At 42.7% G+C, this 15032-nt stretch overlaps 1 protein-coding gene across 3 annotated transcripts; it reads right to left on the bottom strand.

Moving 5' to 3' along the window:
* Positions 1 to 451: 451 nt before the first annotated feature.
* On the bottom strand, positions 452 to 14465 carry parp10 (poly(ADP-ribose) polymerase family member 10). Of its 3 annotated transcripts, none has more exons than XM_024257892.1 (11): positions 14359 to 14465; positions 11713 to 11885; positions 11265 to 11507; positions 8136 to 8366; positions 7051 to 8063; positions 6752 to 6964; positions 4859 to 4934; positions 3825 to 4784; positions 1150 to 1283; positions 903 to 1077; positions 452 to 806 (listed from the first exon to the last, which is right to left on the bottom strand). In XM_024257892.1, exons 2-11 carry the CDS (start codon positions 11882 to 11884, stop codon positions 508 to 510), a joined length of 3516 nt encoding a protein of 1171 aa, XP_024113660.1. In that variant the 5' UTR covers position 11885; positions 14359 to 14465; the 3' UTR covers positions 452 to 507. The 3 variants fall into 3 exon arrangements, with proteins under 3 accessions (XP_024113660.1, XP_024113659.1, XP_024113661.1); XM_024257891.2 differs by having other exon boundaries at positions 11713 to 11947; positions 14359 to 14451; XM_024257893.2 differs by having other exon boundaries at positions 11713 to 11925; positions 14359 to 14441.
* Between the last annotated feature and the right edge of the window lie 567 nt (positions 14466 to 15032).

Below are 15032 nucleotides of genomic sequence, written 5' to 3' on the forward strand. Positions count from 1 at the left end.
CCGCGATACTTCCTGAAGTCCCCAGAGGTCAAGCGTGGAGATGTTGCTGCATTCAAGAGGTTTTCTCTCCAAATAGAGCTGAGAGCTCACACTTGACGTCAGTGACAGAAACTAACCAGCATGCACCGTGCTGCAGGCGATCTGCACAGTGCCGGGTCCGCCTCGGTCATCTCAAACACTCTTAATGTTTTTGGTAATGTAGTGCAGATGCATTCAAAGCCCCTCACACGTAGGCTATTTCTGGTGCAGGTAAAGTAAACTGATGCTGGAAGCAAAATGAGTTTTCTGAAGAAATGTCTCCTAAAGGCTGAAAAGAAACTCATTACAGAAGGAAGAAAGTCGTCAATGAGAGGAGACCTGTCAGTGTGCGTGAGGCATTGAACCTGATTTCTGAAAATCTGCGGATTCTTAACTGCATCACACTTAAACACGGTGATGAAAAACAGCCCTCTAAAATGAAGCCTTTTATTCACATCAACATAAAAGTGCAGTTTTCAGGTTGGCTCCTCAGCGCTGGATTCTCTGACATGTTATGAGATATTCTGGAAAAGCTTGTGTGTCGTTGAAGATGACGAACATTGTGGGCTTGTTGATGTCGTCGGTTACGCTGTCGTATCTGAGGGGAATGTCCCCGGTTTCCTTCAGCGGCGCAGTCTTCATTGAATGGCAGCCTTTGGTGAAGTCTCCAGTCAGTACCTTGGACACAAAAATGAATTTGTACTGGTCTGCATTGGGGGGAGAATACTGATCCTGAACAGACAGAGAGGAGTTGACCGCAAAATAAACGCCCTGGCCGTAGACGGTTGCTGTGTGGGAACACCAGAAACAACAACACAAGGTTAGAAGATGGCGGTCACATTCCAACCTGCTGAGTGAGAGCTCAAAGGAGTCTTGGAGCTGACCGTTCTTTCCACAGAAGCTCCTGTTGAAGCCGTGGACACAGATCTCCTTCACGCTGGTCTCACTTGTGCCGTGGTAAAGAGTCCGCTCCACCACGGGGTGCGTGGACAGCTGCAGGACGCTGGCCTTCTTCAGCTTGTACTGATTGTACAGAAGACGATTCATGAGCCGCTCAACCTGCAAACAACAAACCCCGTGAGGACAGAAACACTAAGAGACAGGCGTGAACAAACGCGGCGCTGCCTTCACCTGTATGATCCGGATTTTGCTGTGGTGCTCGTAGATGGTGGCATAAAAGTTCTTCACCACATTCTGAAACTCCTCTGAATCCTCCGTGATTTTGGTGGCATCAGGCAGGTTTGACAGTAGAGAGAGCTCCTCCTCTGTTAGCACATAGCCGCGTTAGCATCTTCTCTTTTCAGTCACAAAGTCTAAAGCTACGTTCACAGCAAATGCGATTTGCATCATGGGCATCCTGCTTTAGGTCGCTGTAAGGTCCTGAGTGTTTTGGGTGGCACAGCCTGTTTTCAGAGTTCAAATATCTGAGCTGTGGCAAAGACGACATCATTCATGTCTTCCATGCATCGACTTTCTTTGTGTCCGAATTCCTTCACTACTCAATACTTAGTGCTCTCTGTAGCTTTGTACCGCTGTTCGAATCTACAATTCCAAATTCCACTGCCCTGGAAATTTCCCAGAAGTCTTTGCAAAAAACCAGTGTACATCAATGCTCACTATTTAAACCACAACGCATTGTGCTTTTAGAATTTTTGTGAAAAAATTTGTATTTCAATTTTTGTTGTATAAATCATTGAAGTTTTCATCATTAGAACACAATTGATTCATAAATAGTCTTCATAAAATGTTCATATTTATTTTACTTTGTGAAATCAATGGAGTAATATTTGCGGTTAAAAAAAATAAGTAGTAAGTTCAAATTGTTTTTAAAGTCCAGGGTACTACAGTCCTGCGTATTGATATGTACTGTATTACTGGACTGTAAATCACGTGACACACGGTGTGACAAACGTGCAGCATTACTATGCATCGAGTCCAAATAAGTGCAAAAAGAACCACAAAAGAGGACTCAATGTTTTACAATCAACTTCTAAAACTTTGACAACAAAATAATCCGATGGAGAGGAATCATCACAGGACAGGAATGGCATTTTAATAGAGAAATCAGGCTGAGAAACGAAGTTTTTGGAAAGGGGGAGCTAGCGAGTAGCATGCTAGTTTGGGTCATCGTCCATTTCTTTAATTATTTATTTGAATGTTTGATGTTTTTAAACTAGGCTGGTGTTATTCCCACGTTACGTGCGACCAGCACACAAACTGATGGAAATTCCCGTTGGCTTCACATAATATGTGCAGCAAGATGCAAACTGCTGCATTGTCCACATAGATTTTAAGTGTGCCTGAGGCTACATGTTACTGTCACAAGTAAGAAAGAAATTATTCACTCGTAATTTTTTAAATACGTCCTGCCAGTGTTGAACATCTTTCTTGGTGGCAGACGTCCGGAAGCCAGGCTAGAATCTGCACCGTTCACTTTCTCCTCAGCGACATAAACACTGAAGAGAGTAGGGAAGGAGTTGTCAATGCAAACATAACCAAATATGTTGTTTCTATGTGTTTTTTTATGATGGTAGATTTTTACAAGTTGTTGCTTATCTAATGTTATTTGTATATGCGTTAGTGTATTTTTCCTTGTACAGCACTTTGAGGAGTTTTTAATCGGAAATAGGCTTTGTTATTTCACTTAGTCAAGTTTATCAGCCGTCATGCCATTGAACTTCATCAATCCTCCTCCTGTCTGAGCTTGGGTAATAAGCATTTGTCAGTTCAGTTGGCACAAAGGAAAAATCTGTTTATTTGACAGCAGTGTGTTACCTGTAACACTAGAGGGTGCAGTTCTTGCACTATTTACAGCTTAGTTTTTAGAGATAATAAAAATGTAAATATACCACCACATCAATCATTGTCTTAGCTTTAATTTAAGCCACGTTTTGTGAAAATCAGTTATAAAATGAGGGAGCTAGCCCGATTTTTGTGATTGATTGCTGCATGTCTTCCATTGAAACAGCTGCATTCTGTTGATGCGACTCAGTGCATAACAATGTGCGCGCTCGCCTGTCTATAGCAGCGAATAGGAAAGGGCCAATCCAGTAATGCCAATGTCAATGGTCCCACGCTATATCACTTATAGTAGTTATGGAGTATGGAGAGAATTTGGACACCACCTGTATATGAGGTATAGACTCAATGCTTCCGTGTCACGACGAGGCTCAAAACTTTCAAGCTTGCTCCTCCCACACGCATCGGGAGCGTCAAGTTTATCAACACGTTTGGACACGCGTCAAGCAGAGAATTTGATGCGACTGAAAAAGAGACAGCAGGTGCTAATTTTACGTGCAAATCGCACTTGGTGTGAATGCAGAATGTGGGGGGGGCACAAAACTGACTAAAGGTCTTTGTTAATGATTTAAACAGAAACACAGAGAAAAAGAAAATAAGTATTTTGGTTAATTCCATGATCTGTGATGATTTTGTAGGAACAGTTTGAAGACGGCCTCTTCCTGTTCCAACATCAGAAGCTCCATTAAAAAAACAGTTTTCAGGAAGAATCTAGACCTGAACCCGGCTAATCAGAGCTGAGACAGCCAGAGCTAGACCCGTCCAGGCTCAGTCTGAGCTCTGTGGAGAGCAGACACCATCAAAGCTGTAGATCATTTCAAAACTAAATTCTGCATCTTTGTGTGGACTGTTAGTGAGCTGTGGTTATGCTCAGAATTTGTTAGTAACCAGAGAATGAGAGCTTTGCTGCTTCTTCTGAACGTTGGATGCTGCAGTTCTGTGGTTGACCTGCGTTTTTTCTGTTGTGTGGCTCCACAGACAGGAAGGCTAAACAAATGCTCATTTACCTGGAACATCCTGGGTCAAATCTCCCAATTCCAGCAACTTCCTGGATATTTTCACAGACTCTCCTGAAGCTCTGCTGTATTCTTGCATCTTGTCGAAGTTAACGCTGTGGGGCTGGTGGTCAAACAGCACATCAACCGTTTTGAGCTTCATCCTCCAGGCTTTCTCCAAGAACACTGTGGCTTCATCGGAGTAAGGGATGGGGTCGGGTGAAGCTGGGTGGTGCTGCACCCACTGGACGGCTTTGAGGATTTCTCTATCAGACACAGAGTTGGAGAGTTTCTCCAGCAGCAGCTTTGTGTCCCACACGGCCCCCACCACGTAGTCCTTAAACCCCGAAACAACAATGCTGGTTCCCTGAACATCAATTGCAACCCCGTGCTTCCGCTTGATCATCTCCAAACAGGTCTTATGGTAGTCAGACATGTTGGCGACAGCCCTGTGCTCCACCTTCTCCTCCACCTGTCGTTGGGAAACCTTCTTTTTGAAGGCAATGTCCACCCGAATAAGGTCACAGTTATAACCTGCGAACACATCCAGCTGGACGCTGTTGGCAGCCTGGATTGCTTCTTGTATAGGGGTGTTTGCTTTGGTCTGTTTGTTTGAACCAGAGGAGTCCCCCCTCTCAGTCATCGTCTTGGAGAGTTCCAAAGCTTTTTGAAGCTGTGCCTCGTCATCTTTCGTGGACCGCTGCTCTGCTTCCATAGAGTACTGGATGGCAAGAGACAACTGCGCCTCCTCCCCCAGATTTTTGGAGAGTCCCAGAACTCCACCAGCTCCATTCAGATCTGCAAAGGGCTTAGGAGCCCCAAGGAGAGAGGCAGAGTTCTGGTCTGATAGGCTGGTGGGGTCGGAGTACAGGTCCACGTTTTCCAGGTCATAGAGCTGGTCTGCATGCTCCACCGGCTTCCTCCTCTTAGTACCCATGGATGAAACCCTCTCCTTCACCTCGTCCCTTAGACCTGCAGACAAACCAAGATCAGAGTAAGGAGACGGAGGCTCCTCATCCAGGACAGGAGGCAGAGGTCATCCTCACCAGTTTGCTTTGCATCCACAGACATCTTCGGTAAACTTTTCTGAGACATCATCGTCCAAGCAGTTTCAAAGATATCCTGCAAAGACAAAGCCAACATTTCCTGTAAGGTCAACCTGAGAGAAGCAGAGCTCCTCAGGAGGATGTTGCTGCTTTTTAAAGCGTTTCTGACTCAGCCAAACACATCAGAGGATTTCACCAAATAGATTCAGGTTCATTTTCTGGTGTAGAGTTTGTAACATGATCCATCATGACAGTAAATCGGTCGGATCACCAATAGAGAGGATGACACATATTTGAAAGTGAAGCGATCTTGTTAACATCAAGAAGATTCAAACATGATGAGGAGAACAGGAATGAAGACAGACCTGAGCTGATCCCATTCACAGCTTTTCCTCTGTTATGAAAAATCTTAAAATGTTGAAAAAGGCTGAAACAGCCCAGCTTCTGCATCAGACTGGAATCTTTGGTGATAAAAATGTGGGGACTACTCAGAAGACTAACTTTACAGCAAACATTGCCACTTCAGATCAAACCCCTTTATGCTCCTTGTTTAGACCATAGACTGTATACATAAACTGGACTGAGTGAGTGTGACATCATTGATAGAAAATAGTTTATTTCCGGCTCCAACCAAATGAAGTCCATTCAGTCACCATTTTTCCGATACAAACACCGCCATGTTGGAACCAGACAATATTAGTAAGCCGTGGCTGGTCTGAAATAACGTTTCTATGGCAACCACTCTCCTTTCATGTGGGCTAGTTGGAAGTCCACTAGAAAGCGGGTTACACAAAACTGACTAAAGGTTTCAAACGCTATAGGCGGGGCCAGCAGCACCACATGCTTTTACTGAGGCATCTGCTTGGTCAGTTTATAATTTGAATAAATTACAATAGAGAAAAAAAATATCATAAATAAGGAGATTATCAATAACAAGTCAAATAAGGTATCAGAGGAAGAATGGTAATTCTTTCTAATAGGATGACCGAGTAACAGCTGTCTATTTCTCTAGAGCAGGAGTGTCAAACTCAATCACAGAGGGGGCCAAATCCAAAACACACCTTTGGTCGCGGGACGAGCAGGATAAACATTTAATGAACACTCTAAAACTACATTTTTATAACTTTAAAACCGTAACTTTTAACACAATTATGAACTAGATATGTAGCATTACCTGTGATAATGCTAGTGTGGATGCTGTAAGCTGAATTTGGCTGATGAAGATGCTGAAATTGATAGTTAAAATCACTGAAGCTGATAGCTGAAAATGCTGAAGCTGATAGCTAGCTAAAATATTAGCTAAATGCCAAATTAGCCTAAAAAAAAAAAAAAAAAACTTGGGTTAGACAAAAAAGTTAAAAAAAAAAGCTAAACTTCAAAATAGCCTAAAAACGGGAAAAAAGCCCAAATTAGCCATATTAGTTTGACGCGAAGCCTAAAAAATCTTAATAAATTCCAAAGTAGTCCACAAAGCTAGCAGAATGCCAATTTTAAAACTTTAACTTTTTAACATAATTATGAAAAATAAAAAGGCAGGAATATTTTTCCAGAATAAATCAACTTAAACCTTAAATAACTTTTAATAATTTTACTGTCCATAAAAATATATTTTGACCAAATTATACAAGTTAGAAATGAGCGCAAGATAACATTGGGTCATTAATAACAAAATTAAATGATCTGGAGGGCCGGATAGAATTACCCGGAGGGCCGAATCCGGCCCCTGGGCCCTGACTCTGACATGTGCTCTAGAGAAGTTTATGGGATTTTGGATTCTTGGACCCAGCAGGTACTTCCTGTTTGGAATGCCAGGAGGGAGGGGTCACTCAGTCCAGTTCTCTGATACAGTCACTGGTTTGGACTCTGAGCTTCCTGCAGTGCTCTTCCTGGTACCTGGTGGGGTAGGTGGCTCCAGGGCACATACTTAGGGCATATGTAGACCACAAACTTGGATTCCATCTCATTCAGAATGCTCCTGCACTCCTTTTCCTCTAAGAAGCGGGTCACTCCTGGAGCGTTCACTGTGATGGACCTGGTGCAGATGGAGGAGACCACCCCCTGCAGGACTTCCTCTGCCATTTGGCAAGCAACCGCAGGACCGTGGATCTGTCAGGACAGTTCCAACCAGACATTAGCAAAAGACCAACTCCCAAACAACCCGAACCAGCAGAGGAGTTTGTTTGTGTACAAACCTTCAGCCCACAAACATCCTCAGCCTCTGAGGGGATAATGGACACCTGGTTCATGTCGGCCAGCAGCTGGTGACAGTGGGTCTGGAGGTACTTCAGCATGCCTGGCTTCATGGCCATGACCGTCTCCCGTTCGATGGAGGAGGTCAGGAACTGCCGGATGGCTCTCTCCGTCTGCTTCTCCTTTCCTTTCAGAGTCAGAACGTCCAGCTGTCCTCCTCTGTCGGACATCTTAGCGGAGGTGAAGCTCAGAGTCTGCAGCAGCTCCAACCACTCCCTCAGGTGCAGCATGCACTCCTGTTCCGCGTTCACAGGGATGCTGACGCATTTCACCTGGGACTTTAGAAAGCTGCAAACTGTGGCGGCCGCGTCTGCAGACAGCGCCGTCACAATCAGGGCAGGGCCTAACACCGTGTAGACAGCGGGCGTGCCGCTCCCCCTCAAGGCTGTGAGCAGATATTCCTCAACGTCTTTTCTGGAGAAGAACTCGGCCTCCTCAGGAGCAACAGAGAAGCGAGTTTCCTGCATAGCATTAAGAAAGTCCAGCAGCGTCTGCCTCAGCTGCTCCAGCTGAAGTCTGTCAGCTCCTGCAATGAGGACTCCGTCATCTTTAACCTGAACGTCCACGCCTGGATTGGCCTTCTGGAGGTCCTTCTGAAAAGTGCTGCAGACAAACACAGCCTGCTTGGCTGGATCTGGGATGGCCACATGGAACTGGAGTGTTTCTGCTTCCTCACTCTGGACGTCCATGCTTTCTTCTGATGCTCCCGCCTTGGAGGTGTGCCGTGCTCCTGCAGCTGAAGGTTTGGCTCGGGAAGAGCCGTCTCCATTAGCTAGAGGGGAACTGGCCTGCATTTGAATGTGGTTTTGTGATCTCCTCGTTGTGTCATCCTGCTGTTCGGTTTCAGAGTCACGTGGGGTTAAACTCTCTGGAGGCTGGAGAAAGTCAAAGTAGGCCCTCAGTGCAAGCTCAGTGTTTTCCAGTTTGTGCTGGCGATCCAGGACGAGGTCCACAGCTAGAAGAAGAGAGGTTTGTTCTTCTCAAAGTGTCAGAGACAAAGATGTGACGATGGATGTGTTTTACTCACACTCAAAGTTCACAAAGGACACCTTTGCTGTAGCTGCTGACAGCATTCTGACGTCCTTCACCCTCTGACCCCCACCTCGCTCACTCTCAAAGTACAAGGTCAGCAGGTCCTGGTTGGTGCCGGGCTGCAGGTTTTCCACCAACACAGAGTCCGTCCGACTCAGCTGCTCAATACAAACCACGGCCCCGTCCAGTTTTCGTTTGGAGATCTGTGAGCTTAGAGCCTGGAATTCTGCAGAGAAGATGAAAACCATGAGCAACACCTGCCTGCAGATGAGAGGGAAACATCTCGCTTCATTGCATGGAGTTCATTTTGTAATGATCTGCGGTCCCTTCCAAAGCAGCTTCTCCTCAGACGTCCATACCTCACACTTCCATAGGCAAATCATGAAGTTGTGAGGCAGCAACATGGCTCCTAAAAGCCACCAGCTCAGCAGAGAGAGTCAGAGTCACACGCGAGAGCATTCTTCACATGGATACACCAACAACTCCTGCTGCACAAAAGATCAGTTTTCATGATAACCTCCAAACTTCTAGAACAGGGATGTCAAACTCAAACATACATGTAGAGCAGCACTGCTGCAGCTACATCCTCCATATCACGAGTCACTTCTTTATACCTGTTCATTCTCCCAGTATTACAAATATTAAGACTCTGAAAGATCATCAACATACACAACCTTACATCCTTCCTCACATGATAGGAGGTGGAGGTCTTCATCTGATCTGCAGCAGACCAGTATTCTCATCATCCACAGAGGTTCATTTCTTCTGATCGTTTTTATAAAAACTCACTGTGATTCTCCCGTCTGTACTTGTTAACCTCTTTATGTGCAGAAACATCTGTCAGTGACACACTCAGATTTAAAGCCAAAGTGTTCATCACAGAGAAGAAGAACTCCCTTTCTCCCCCCTCACTGTCTCTAAGACTTTAGAGAGGACTTAGAGCCGTCGGTCTGCAATTATCCCTCCAATCCCAGCATAATTTATGATATTTGGGAGTTTCTTTAAAGTGGTTGTATAAATGTTATCAATGCTCTGCTCTTTCCTTCTCAAAAGCTTTACTTTCAATTCAACCGAGTCTTGAAAAAAGTTCAAAGTTCCTTGTTACAGCTGATAACCCTGCAGCATACAAAGCATCTCTTGGTATCTTGGGCTGCCCGATCCTGGTCCTGGAGATTTACCGCTGTCTCTGTTCCAGTCCTCTATAAACTGCATTTTTCCCTTTATCTGGCTCAGCTGTCTCCTTCACTCAACACACCTGATCCAGGTAACCATCAGCGGGAAGTGCTGGGAGAGATGGACGCAGGCAGGGCAGCAGATCTCGAGGACTAAGATCGTCTATGAGCTCTCTGTTCAACCTTATTATTCCATATAAAAAAAAACAAAACAGTATTTTCCCCTTTTGGGAAAAAAAAACAAACATTTCCCCTAAGTTATTCAATAAAACTTAATAAATAAAAGTTTGTTTATTTAACCTTTATATTGTGTTGGAGTCAAAATCGTCCCATTTACAATTGAAAACGGGTCGATTTTGACCTGAACACAATATAACGGTTAAACAGAAATTCACAGTTGATAGGTCGACAATCTCCTTTAGCCCCGCCTCCTGAAAGAAAGGTCAGACTCAGCAATAAGTCAATACTCAGTCATTAAGACTTTCTTAAAGACAAAATATGACACAATATCACCAAAAAAGAAACAAACAGGATCAAGACTGCGGTGCACTCTTCCCTGACGGAAGCACAGGTCATAACAGGCTAACGCCATTCTTTAGGGTGGATCTCTGAACAAACCCAAAATCCAACTGTCAGTAAAGTGTTTGTTTGGTCTTAGGAGGCTCAGAAAACCCTTAGAGCAGAAGCTTCATAGAGCGGAAGCTTCAAATATCCCTGAGCTGTTAAAGAGCTGAATCAACACGCAGATCATTGCCGGGACACAACATCAAATATGGATGTGGTCTGAAACTACGTGATCACATCGAGACATCTCTAGTTTTAATCTAAACTGTTTAAATTCAGGAACATTACAATGTGCATTACTGCCACAAATGCATGCATGCTCATATTTACTAATAATAATTTCATGTAAAGTGGTCCCTCATTTATTCTGGGAGTTATTCTCCAGACATAACCCATGAGTATTCATCTTTACTTTCTTACAGTAATTACAGAGGTTTTAAGGCTGCCAAACCTCTCACTCCACCTGTTACAGTGCTCCTCCTGTTCACTTTTCACAGTCTCACTGCTTTGCAATAGTTTTTTTTCTCAAAGCAGTTTTGTATGCTTTTTTGTAAGCACCATGTTCTGGGTCCTCATTGGCTGTTGACCTCGTCAATCAACCTCTGTATTATGTCTTCTGTGCAGAAAACATTCAGTTTGTCATATATTCATAAATCTTTAATCTCGATCAGATCTCTATTTTCATTCTTTGATCCTGGACTTATTTTTCTACGAAGGTTTGAACTTTGAGTTTAAATAAAAGAACAGCATGAAAATGTTCATTTTTTTGTCAGAGAACAAAAGTGCGTACTAGTGCAGAGTTTTACACCCTGAAAATATCTGTAATCCTTCTTCATGGATTTCATCTTTTGCGGGTTATTTTTAGAATGGTACCTGTACAATAAACAGGGGAACACGTTAGACAGACATGAAAACTTTCTCACTTTTCTCTCTTGTTGAAACTCTCAATGTTCAAAGCTTCCAAGAAAAAATCATTCAGGATCACACCATGAAAACAAGATCTCTCGCAATCAAATATTTATTACAATTTGTAAAGTTAAATGTATTCTGAACAGGAGAAACAGCACGGAGGACATTTACTGACAGATTAATCTACAGACAATCAGGACACAGAGCATGGCGCCATGTAAAAACAATAAAAAAGCATCCAGAATTGCACCAAAAACAAAAAAAACTGCAAAACAGTGTGACCATGAAAAGTGAACTGCATTTTAGTAAGGAAACACTGCATTTAAACCTTAAGAAAGCCCATAGTGGTTCCTATTGTTTTTTGTTTATATTATACAACATTTCTACCAATCAGTCATTTTTGAAAAATATTTTTTGAAGTATCCTGGACAAAGCTCGGAGCAGCTTTCCTGTGTCATTTATAAAAGCAAAGAACGAACCTTTGGAGATGGGCTGGCTGAGATGGATGAGGAGGACGTCCCTCCCCGGGGAAGGAAACAGGGTGTACTCCCCCACATTCAGGTCTATCATGTTCTCCACGTACAGCTCCACCATCTCTATGCTGGTGTTGGGGTTGAGCCCTCGCAGCAGCAGCCTGCACGGGTCTTTGGCGGGGGGCCTTCGCACCTGCAGCTTCACATTGTGAACAACGTGGGGTCCTTTGGACAGAACCCTGTCTGCAGCTGTCAAACAGAACCACATCTGACGCTCAGACACAAGAAGAAAGATGCTGTTCGAATCAGGAAGATGTTAAAATCATTTTACGTTTGCATCTTTGATGCTTGTGTCCAGCCAGGGTTTGAACCTCTGACTGAGAGTTGAAAGAGCTACAGCCCCCCCACAAACATCAGGACATAATTCTTGAAAGTCCTTCAGGTCACATCTTACCCTGTGCCTCCTCAAACACCAGCACGGTGCGACCATCTTTCCTTTGCAACTCAAGGGGACCGCCACCAGAACGCCGCTTGTTCTCAAAGTAGAGACACAGCAGCTCCTCGTCCACTTCTTCAGACAGAGCCAGCACCTCCACGCTCCTCTCCTCCTCACTTTCAGTGGACATCCTGACACCAGGCAAGCCAGTCAAACACACAATGAGATGGACTTCAAACAGAAACGCACAAAACTGAAGCCACAAAGTTAAAGTTCCAGAGTCAGACTTTCAGAACCAGAATTTCATTTAAAACATAGACATAATACATTAAAAACAACACAAGGCATCGTTTGCTGAGGAAATAAAAGGGAGCAGTATGAAGACAACTTATTTTTCTGTCGCCTTTATATGCAATACATGTAAAACAAAAAAAAGAAAAGGTACCACCAACTACACATTATTATGTGAATGGGCATATGGTATATAAAGGTGAAAACATAGATAAAGTCAACATCAAGACAAGGAATTTTTTATCTTCAATTCCACTATTTTTTTTCACCTTAACCTACTAACAAACTAGGCTATAAATTGTATTTTTCTAGTTTTTCTTTTTTAACTAGTTTTTTGAATGAAGATTGTGACTTAGCGTCTTTGATTGATGGTTTAAGATCGTTCCACATTCGAACCCCTTGAACTGAAATACATCTTTCTTTGACTTTCGTTGTGAATTTTGGCAAGGAGAAAACTTCACAACCTTTTAAGTTATACTTACTATTTCTCTTCGTGAACATATTTTGAATCTTATGTGGCAAACAACTTTGATTGGCGCTATCCATTAACTTTAAGATATTAAGACTAACTAGGTCGTTAAATTGTCAGATTTTTAATTTGCTGAATATTGAATTAGAAGGTTCCATGTGGTTACTTGCAGAAATTATTCTCACCGCTTTTTTCTGTAGAAGGAAAATTGAATTGACATATTTCTTACATGCATTTCCCCAAATTTCAGTGCAATAATTCATATGTAGAACAATCAATGAGTTATATAACAAACAGAGCGCTTTACTGTCCAACAATGTTTTCACTCTGGAAGAACGGCAGTTGTTTTTGCCAACTTAGATTTAATATTAGTAATATGAGATCTCCAAGTGAACCTTTCATCATTGATAACACCCAAAAACGTAACTTCTTTTACTCTGTCAATATTATTACCGTCTATTTGAAGTGAAATTTTCTGATCCATCTTCCTGTTGCTGAATACCATAAATGATGTTTTTTCACAGTTCAATGATAATTTATTTGCATTGAACCATTTTTCCATTAGTTCCAACTCTGCTTGGATTATTTCTTTCATGTGCTCTAAATTGTCACCTACATAGTAAAGGATTGTGTCATCAGCAAATAGGACACATTTTAACATACTGGACACATTAACAATGTCATTCAAATAAAGATTGAATAGCTTTGGTCCGACAACTGACCCCTGGGGTACCTCACATTTTCTTAATTAATTTTGTTTGTGAACAGAACAACTTTAACCACAAATGTAAAAACCGAAAAATGTTGGGATGGAAGTGGACCATCAGAGGACAAGAACCATTGAGTGTGTACAAGTATATTTTTACAGTCAATGAGAAGAACCAGCAATAGAAACGAACACTGCAGATAAACTGCATGTGCAGTGCATGTTTATGACACCAGAACACACGAGAAGCTGCACGGTTCTCCTCATCCTGAGGGAACTGCACACAGGAATCCGTCTCAGGCACAGTAGACACATTCTAAAGCCGCATAATGTGGCACCACTTAAGGGACTACCTCAAATTCAGCCGTCAGTGCTTAACTAAGCATGCTCAGAGTCAGACTACAACTTAATTATGAAAGAATTAGTTCAGACTACTGAATGCTTTTTAAATGTTACACAACTATCAAAGGAATTCCAAACACTGAGGTGATTTTAGAACTTTTTAATGTTTGGAACTAGAAAGTTCCCAACCTGTTGGCTTTTCTTAATTTGGAAGTTCTGTATTCCCTGAAATGGAAGGGAAAAAAAACCAAAGAGAGATCCTGTAAGAATTACATGGAAAAAAACGTGCATCTGCAATAATAGAAAATCCACGTTTCTTAGGATCTAGTTTACGAAGAGAATTTGTCTACAACATATTTCACAGACGTAAAATTACACATTCAGAATGTGTACATTAGCTTGACGGGTCCAGAAACCCTCACTGTATCACTGAAGCTGGCTAAAGACGCGGGAGTGTTTTTTTGTGATGCGTTTCAGGACTTTCACTTTGACTGCGGAAGTTTGACACTCGACACTTGAAGAAGTCAGACTTTAACCTCCGGTCCAACAGGAAGTACAGTCGCGTTCATGTTCGATGGAAACGCGTAGAAGCTGTTACATAAACTAAAGTAGCGTTGCTGCACACATTGCGTTGTCGTGGCGCGTTTTTCTAAGTAATTTACCTGTAGGCATTTACCTGAACGTCGCGGAAACTTACATCGTTGTGATGGCGGTTACAAAGAATCTTCGGAGATGGCTAGCTCGCCTGCGCGCGCGGAGGAGACGCTTTTGTCGCAAAGTAACTTTAAAACGAAGGAATACTGTAACGAGAAAACTGCGTGTTTGTCAAGCTTTAACTTGGTTTAAGACTACTCACCTGAATTATAAGGTAAACATCGGCTCTATGTGTGTCGGCGCCGCTTAGAGCTACTTGTGATTCTTCCGGTGACGTCATCAGTGTATCCCTCCGCCTTTTAAAGAGACACGCCCCGGACCGAAAAGAAAAAAACACGTTTTTTTTCAACTTTATTGAACAAAGTGCAAGTATACAACAAGAGAACTAACATAGTCTAAAGTGTAAAATCCAGAGTCAGTGACATACACGCAAATATTCACAAATATCGTTAGCTGTGAGCCTTTACGCTTGTGCACCGTGATATTGAGTTAATCTAAAAATCCACATCTTTAAAGGAGTTGGTGTTTAAAGATCAAAATCCCATTTATAATGAAAATAGAATTTCGCAAGACAATTCTAAATTCTTTATAAAACAAATCCTACTATGATTTACTGAGTTTCTGGGGGAAAAAACAAACAAAACAAAGTAGTAAATTTTCCCATCTTTGAATAAATGAATAATAATAAATGCAGGGTCACCGTGGAATGGGGAGTGGTTTCAGGAGACTGGCCAGAAGCTGTCAAGGGGCCATTTGGTAGGATGCATTGTGGGTGACGTACTGAGTTATAGCTGCGTGGAGCTTTGGCCACCAGAAGTTGTTTTTGTTTAGGGTTTGAGTGCTGACCATACCTGGGTGTCCAGCTGCAGGTGAGTT

The sequence above is a fragment of the Oryzias melastigma genome, linkage group LG11, assembly GCF_002922805.2.
Source record: "Oryzias melastigma strain HK-1 linkage group LG11, ASM292280v2, whole genome shotgun sequence".
Taxonomy (NCBI): Eukaryota; Metazoa; Chordata; class Actinopteri; order Beloniformes; family Adrianichthyidae; genus Oryzias; species Oryzias melastigma.